Source organism: Pipistrellus hanaki (genome assembly GCF_964339955.1).
Source record: "Pipistrellus hanaki genome assembly, chromosome: X".
Lineage (NCBI taxonomy): Eukaryota > Metazoa > Chordata > Mammalia > Chiroptera > Vespertilionidae > Pipistrellus > Pipistrellus hanaki.
The window spans coordinates 12759345-12767090 of record NC_140524.1 but is presented as its reverse complement, the minus strand read 5'-3'; the positions used below and the strand labels follow the sequence as shown (position 1 = coordinate 12767090).

The following is a 7746-nucleotide window of genomic DNA, read 5'->3' as shown; positions in this document are numbered from 1 at the left end:
CTCAATGTGGATTTGTCCAAGAGGAGGTGGTGACTAAAGCAGGGGTGGTCAGGAAGGTCTGATTGGCCAGGGGGTGGGATTTGGGGTGGGGCTAGGCCCCTCTAGAGGCTTTAAGAGCTCTACTGGGAGGGGGGCAGCACGCTGTCATTTGCTCTCTGTTTCTCAGAGAGGAAGCAGCTCTTCGAAGCAGCTCCCGGTGACAGAGTAGGTGTTCGCTTTCTGGACTGCCTGGGAGATCCTAACGGTCTCTGGCAGCAACATGGTGCCTACCTTGGCAGTCCCCACCCCATATGGCTGTATAGGCTGTAAGCTGCCACAGCCAAACTACCCTCCAGCACTAATCACTTTAATGTTCTGCTTAATGGTTGTCACCGTCGTCACAGACCTCACTGGGAACTCCTTGGTGATTTTGGCTGTGGGGAAGAGCAAGAAGCTCCGGAATTCTGGTAAGCTACCCTTCCTTCTCTCTATCCAGCAGGCAGCCACTAGCAACACCTATGGCGTTAGTTTGTGCGCTTGGAACAGGGAATCTATGGACAAGCTCTCACAGTGAATGTCTCTGCTCCCAATTTCCTGAGAATCTTAGCGGGTGATGTTATGCACGGGTCCCATAAATTTAGCGCTTTTCCAGGCGGCGGGAGCTCAGAGATTTAGCTTTGGGAAGCCAAGTGCAAAGCTCGCGCTGTGTGGCGGTTTGCCTGCTAGTCCTGCCTGTCAGGGACCAGATGCGGAGGACCGCGGCACTGTAACGGAGAGTCCGGCAACCACCTGTGGACAACAGGCGGAGCTGGATGCCACTGAGGTGGCCGCGCGGAGCCGAAATGGACGCGGGAGAGCAGCGGGGCTGAGACCCGCTCCCCAGCTCCGCTCCGCTCTGGGAAAGTTAAGTTCTAGCGGCTGCCGGCTGCGCGGGCTGCGCGGCGCTTACCAGAGGAAGCACAACAGCCGCGTCTTTGGGGGACCAAGTCCCCACTCTCCCGGGACCTGGGATCCAGGGTGCCTGGGTAGCTCAGGAGAGCGGAGCACAGACCCCCTGAACCTGAGTATGGAACAGGTTGGTCTGAGCGCGCGGGAGCCGAGCTCCATCCGCCTGTCCCAGGGCGCGCGGTGGAGAGAGGCGAGAGGCAGGCGGGGCGCAGCCGGCTGCGGCAGCGAAGGAAGAGGCAGCGGAGATCCCCAAATCCGTATGCAAGGTACTGGGGGTCGCAGTGCCGGGCTGATGTGATGCTCGGGAGCCTGGGGTTGGACCGAAGACGGGATTGCCGGAGAGTTGCAGAAGTGCTCAGGAGGGTGGTGATGGGCTCAGCGAGTCTGGAGCGTGAGGGGGAGCCGGGACCTGTTTGAGCGGGCGAGTGAGACTTCTTTTGCTGCCAGCCGGTGCTCAGGGAAGGGAGCCGGCTGCTAGCAGGATTGCGCGCGCGGAGAGGCGCCGGAGGGTGCTGGGGGCTGAGACCTGGGCTGGGGGTACCGGCGGCGGCGGCAAACATTGCAAAGTGGTGAACCCTCTTTGCCAGCGGGTGCTCAGAGAAGGGAGCCGGCTGCTCGCAGGACTGCGCGCGCGGAGAGGCGCCGGCGGGTGCTGGGGGCTGAGACCTGGGCTGGGGGGTACAGGCTGCAAACATTGCAAAGCGGTGAATCCGCTTTGCCAGCCGGTACTCCCGCTTTGCCAGCTGGTGCTCAGAGAAGGTAGCCGGTTGCTCAAAGGACTGCGCGCGGAGAGGCGCAGGAGGGTGCTGAGGGCTGAGGGTACAGGCGGCAAGCATTGCAAAGAGGTGAACCCGCTTTGCCAGCCGGTGCTCAGGGAAGGGAGCCGGCGGCTAGCAGGATTGCGCGCGCGGAGAGGGGCAGGAGGGTGCTGAGGGCTGAGACCTGGGCTGGGGGTACAGGCGGCAAACATTGCAAAGAGATGAACCCGCTTTGCCAGCCGGTGCTCCCGCTTTGCCAGCCAGTGCTCAGGGAAGGGAGCCGGCGGCTAGCAGGATTGCGCGCGCGGAGAGGGGCAGGAGGGTGCTGGGGGCTGAGACCTGGGCTGGGGGTACAGGCGGCAAACATTGCAAAGCGGTGAATCCGCTTTGCCAGCCGGTGCTCAGGGAAGGGAGCCGGCGGCTAGCAGGATTGCGCGCGCGGAGAGGGGCAGGAGGGTGCTGGGGGCTGAGACCTGGGCTGGGGGTACAGGCGGCAAACATTGCAAAGAGATGAACCCGCTTTGCCAGCCGGTGCTCCCGCTTTGCCAGCCAGTGCTCAGGGAAGGGAGCCAGGGGCTAGCAGGATTGCGCGCGCGGAGAGGGGCAGGAGGGTGCTGGGGGCTGAGACCTGGGCTGGGGGTACAGGCGGCAAACATTGCAAAGCGGTGAACCCGCTTTGCCAGCCGGTGCTCCCGCTTTGCCAGCCAGTGCTCAGGGAAGGGAGCCGGCGGCTAGCAGGATTGCGCGCGCGGAGAGGGGCAGGAGGGTGCTGGGGGTACAGGAGGCAAACATTGCAAAGCGGTGAATCCGCTTTGCCAGCCGGTGCTCAGGGAAGGGAGCCGGCGGCTAGCAGGATTGCGCGCGCGGAGAGGGGCAGGAGGGTGCTGAGGGCTGAGACCTGGGCTGGGGGTACAGGAGGCAAACATTGCAAAGTGGTGAACTTGCTTTGCCAGCCGGTGCTCAGGGAAGGGAGCCAGCGGCTACAAGGACTGCGCGCGCGGAGAGGCGCAGGAGGATGCTGGGGGCTGAGACTGTACCCCCAGCCCAGGTCTGGGGGTACAGGCGGCAAACATTGCAAAGCGGTGCTCCCGCTTTGCCAGCCGGTGCTCAGAGAAGGGAGCCGGCGGCTACAAGGACTGCGCGCGCGGAGAGGCGGAGAGGCGCAGGAAGATGCTGAGGGCTGAGACCTGGGCTGGGGGTACAGGCGGCAAACATTGCGAAGCTGTGAACCCGCTTTGCAGGTTGGGTTGGGAGATGGTTCAGAGGGAAAGAGGAGGGACCAGCGCTGCCCTCCAAACGCTGCCCTCGGGCCATGGAAGGGAGGGACCAGCGCTGGGGGGGGGGGGTGTCTCCGGCCAGGTTCTCTCTGGGACCCCCGGGTGGTATTGCAAAAAGATGGAAGCGGGTGGTGGTGTCGGAGGGGTTCGAATATCCACTAGACTTGGGAGTCAAGGCGCTAGGGAGAAGGTAATCAGTCTCTGGGGGATTCTTTTGCTGGGTCAAAGAATCAGAAACAGCGCGCAAGTTTCAAAATGCAGCGGAGGGCACGGAATCATTAAAAGTTTTCCTCTAAACTGTGGTGGATGAGTTTGACTTCCCCTTCATCCCCTGGGGATGCGGACCACACCCTTGACCTCACCTTTACAAGTCCGGTCCCCGAGGGGCAGAACCACCCAGCCCAGGGTCACCTGAGAAGCCCATTTTTCTTTTCTTTAATTTTCTTCCTCCCTTTCCTTTTCTCCTTCCTCTCCTTCTATAATTCACGTAAAGATTTTCATGGCTGGGTGGCTTTGTTTTTAAGGCTTTGCCCTCTCTGTTTCCCGCTTCCCTTCGCCTAATTCATTACTTTGAGGGAAACCCTAGAAAAATCCTCTTGGGTGGAAAGCACCGAGGCTAATCGCCCTGGCAGCGCCAGTCAGCTTGAGGAGGCAGAGGAGCATTCCTTTGTTCTTTGAAAAAATACTCATTCCCCCCCCCCCCCCCCCCAGTCCCAGATGAAGTGCAGTGTTTTTGCGAAACAAGGGCTAATTAGCAATGAGGTGTTTCCAGAGAAAGAGCGTTCTGCCTTCATTTGGCTTCTATTTAAATTTCTTTCTTTCTTTCTTTCTTTCTTTCTTTCTTTCTTTCTTTCTTTCTTTCTTTCTTTCCTTCCTTCCTTCCTTCCTTCCTTCCTTCTTTCCTTCCTTCTTTCCTTCCTTCTTTCCTTCCTTCCTTCTTTCCTTCCTTCCTTCTTTCCCTTCCTTCCTTCCCTTCCCTCCTTCCCTCCTTCTTTCCCTCCCTCCTTCCTTCCTTCCCTCCCTCCTTCCTTCCCTTCCTTTCCTTCCTTCATTCCCTACCTTCCCTTCCTTCCTTTCCTTCCTTTCCTTCCTTCCCTTCCTTCCCTTTCCTACCGCCCTATGAAACTGGAGTCCAACCCCTACCCCCCCCCCCTCACTTTCCTGTTTAGCAATGCCTGGTGCAGGGTGGCGAATGTGCTTGTGCGCTCAGAGCCTGGGCAGGCATCAAGTATGCACTTATGCTAATCCTTGAAGGATTTTCCTAATTAAAAAAAAAAAAGCCCTACTCACAATTTCTTTGGTCTCAGACTAAATTTTACAGGGTTCCCTCTCTTCCCCTCAGCTTTTATTCTTATGTTATATCGGAAATAATAAATTTTCTAAGCTGAGTCTTAGATTCTTGTCTAATTCCGCTGGGAAAGACTGCCTAAGAAAACGACAGTTCTCTGTGGACTTATTTGCATTAGGATTGCAGTGCTAGGCTAGAGAAGGCAGAGGTCTAATTTTGGGGGGGTGCAGGGTATGGAAGCTTCCCGACATTACTCCAATCTCTCCCTCCCCCCACTTGCCATCCTGCTTCCTACAACAGCTTGATCTAGCTCACCTCCACCACCCTTTCCCATCTCTCCCAACACTACCCCCAGGAAAACACACACACACACACACACACACACACACACACACACACGTTTGCATTTTGCTTTTGTCTAAAACTGTCTCTTTGTGTCGCTGTGTGAGTGTGAAGGGCTCCTCAAGGGGCTTTTGTATTTACTGCTTTTTGGAGAAATAATGTGGACAAAGAACCGGTCTCTCTAACCTGACTGTGCATCAGAATCACCTGGGAGGTGTTTGTAAATAAAAAGAAAAACACAACTGTATTTCATTGAAAGAATTCTAGAATTCTAATTGTCAAAATTCCTCGAGTGTAAACTTGTGTAGTTTTTCATACTTAATCGTTCATTCTTCTCTGTCTTTCCACCTCTCCCTCCCCGAATGTGCTTTTCAGGTAACATCTTTGTGGTCAGCCTCTCGGTGGCTAATATGCTGGTGGCCATTTACCCCTACCCTATGATGCTGCACGCCATGGCCATCGGAGGCTGGGATCTGAGCAAGCTACAGTGCCAGGTGGTCGCATTTATCACAGGGCTGAGTGTGGTTGGCTCTATCTTCAATATCATGGCAATTGCCATCAATCGTTACTGCTACATCTGTCACAGCCTCCAATATGAGCGGATCTTCAGTGTGCGCAACACCTGCATTTACCTGGTGGTCACCTGGATCATGACCATCCTGGCTGTCCTGCCCAACATGTACGTTGGCACCATAGAGTATGATCCTCGCACCTACACCTGCATCTTCAACTATCTGAACAACCCCATCTTTGCCGTGACCATCGTCTGTATCCACTTTGTCCTCCCTCTGCTCATCGTGGGTTTTTGCTACGTGAGGATCTGGATGAAAGTGCTGGCAGCCCGTGACCCCGCTGTGCAAAATCCTGACAACCAATTTGCCGAGGCTCACAATTTTCTGACCATGTTCGTGATCTTCCTCCTCTTTGCAGTGTGCTGGTTCCCTGTCAATGTGCTCACTGTCTTGGTGGCCTTCAACCCAAAACAGGTAGCAAGCAAGATCCCCAGCTGGCTTTATCTTGCAGCCCACTTCTTGGCCTACTTCAACAGCTGCCTCAACGCTCTGATCTATGGGCTGCTCAATGAGAATTTCCGAAGAGAATATTGGACCATCTTCCATATTATTCGGCACCCTATTCTCTTCTTCTCTGGTGTCATACATGATATACGTGAGATGTGGGAGGCCGGTGGCCTGGCCCGTGCCCATGCCCGTGCTCCTGCCCTTGACCAAGCTCGAGAACAAGCCCGTGGACAAGACCGTGCTGCTCTGGAGGAAATACCAATGAGGGTCCTGCGTGTTCCACTACCTGGTAATGCAGCTGACCAACCTGAGCGTGCTTCTGGCCACCTTACACCAGTCTCTGTTCACTCCAGGCCTGACTGTGCCTACCACAAATCTGTTTCTGACCCCCACAAGTCTGTCATTAGCCACTCCAAGCTCGCCTCTGGTCACCCCAAGTCTGCCACTGTCCACCGCAAGCAGGCCTCTGTCCATTTCAAAGATGACTATGTCCATTTCAAGCCTCCCTCTGTTCATTTGAGGGCTGACTCTGTTTATTTCAAGCCTGCCTCCAGCCACCCCAAGCCTATCCCTGGCCACAAAATCCCTACTGGAAGCCCCTCCGAGAGACTCTTCAGCCCTGCCACCAGCCACCCTATACTCACCACTGGCCACATCAAGCCTGCCATCATTGGTTATCCTCAGCCCTCTGCTGCTGGACACTCTGAGCTCACTATGTCCTGCTACCCTGAGACCACTGCTGTTGGACACCTTAAGTGTGAAGTTACTAATCGCCCTGAACCTCTCTCCAGTCCTGCCACTGGCTCCCTCAAGCCTACTGCCACCACTCACCCTCTTGATTCCACTGTTGTCACCACTGACAACATTGATTACCGTGATGTTGTGGTTCTTGATGTTGATTCTTATGAAATGGCCATATGAAAAATGCTCTTAGTGGGTGGCCAAGCAATGGTCCACTTTCAAGTGTGTCTAGCCTATGTATCCTCACTGCATTTAAATATAGAAAGGCACGCAAACACTGACTCACAGCCGTGTTGTAAGCTAATTCCATCATTCACGCATACTCTCTTGTATCACATACTAGTGTGTGTGTGTGTGTGTGTGTGTGTGTGTGTGTGTGTTGTGTGTGTACTTGCTATTTTAGAAGCCAAATTGCCATCAAGTTTGACTTCTGTTGTTCTGAGCCTACCTTTCCTTCTGCTGCTGGCCTTGAACCCACAGTGATCCTTGACATTTTAGACTGATTTTTCCCTACTCCTGTGCCCCCCTTTCTCCCCTTCCCTCATTTCCTCCTCCTTGTTCATGCTTCTTCCATCCTCTGAGGGAGGGATGGCAGAAGAGTGCATGTGCAATGTTGAAGGCTTCTGTAAAGTTAATGTGACCACAGTGCTTTATGTTTCTAAGTGTCTAATTCTATATTGTACATTTAATGGCAGTCAGAAAAGTAGATGTAATAAAGTACAAGTAATTGAAACAGTTGTTGCCAAATTCCAACAGCAAAATATGATCCATATTTAAAAATAACTTGATAAGCTCTTATTAAAATAGATTTTTATGCTTAGGAGATCAAAGGGAAAAATGAAAGATGTGGCCACAAGGAATTGTTTTTATTTTGTGAAAATTCAAACATCAGTGCTTATTTTTATAGTCAAATATGAATGGAAAGAATGACATGTTTTTATATTTTTTCTAGTCACTTATATTTTTTAGTATCTGCCAGGAATTTTTTTTTCCATTTAGATTCAGAAAGACACATCCATTCATAAATTGGTTTCTACTAAAATGTAAATTTATGGTTGCTAGGATCAATTATAGTTGGGCTTTTAATATTGTAATTCATAATACACTATATCTCAGAGGTTTTTTTTTTTTTTAAAACTGACTGATGTTTTCACACAATCAGTTTTTATTTTTATTTTTCATTCAAAAGGGAATTCAAGGTAATAACTGGTAGCCAGAAGTCAATGAAGTCCTTCCATGGAAGTTGTAAATTGGTGTTTCTCTGAAAGCCTTTTCCTCCTGCCTTGTCCCTACCTTGGTTGAGAGGTGGAGAGGAAAAGATGGCGACACCAGCCAAGCCCCCACTCCCTTGGTTGATGTGATAAACAATGCTAAGTTAGAGACATCTTGCATCA

General features: G+C 52.9%; 1 protein-coding gene across 1 annotated transcript; it reads left to right on the top strand.

Moving 5' to 3' along the window:
• Window positions 1–250: 250 nt before the first annotated feature.
• Window positions 251–6532, top strand: GPR50 (G protein-coupled receptor 50; the record flags this gene model as incomplete). The annotated part of the gene is made up of 2 exons (XM_084870902.1): window positions 251–446; window positions 4968–6532. Exons 1-2 carry the CDS (start codon window positions 260–262, stop codon window positions 6530–6532), a joined length of 1752 nt encoding a protein of 583 aa, XP_084727028.1. The 5' UTR covers window positions 251–259.
• Between the last annotated feature and the right edge of the window lie 1214 nt (window positions 6533–7746).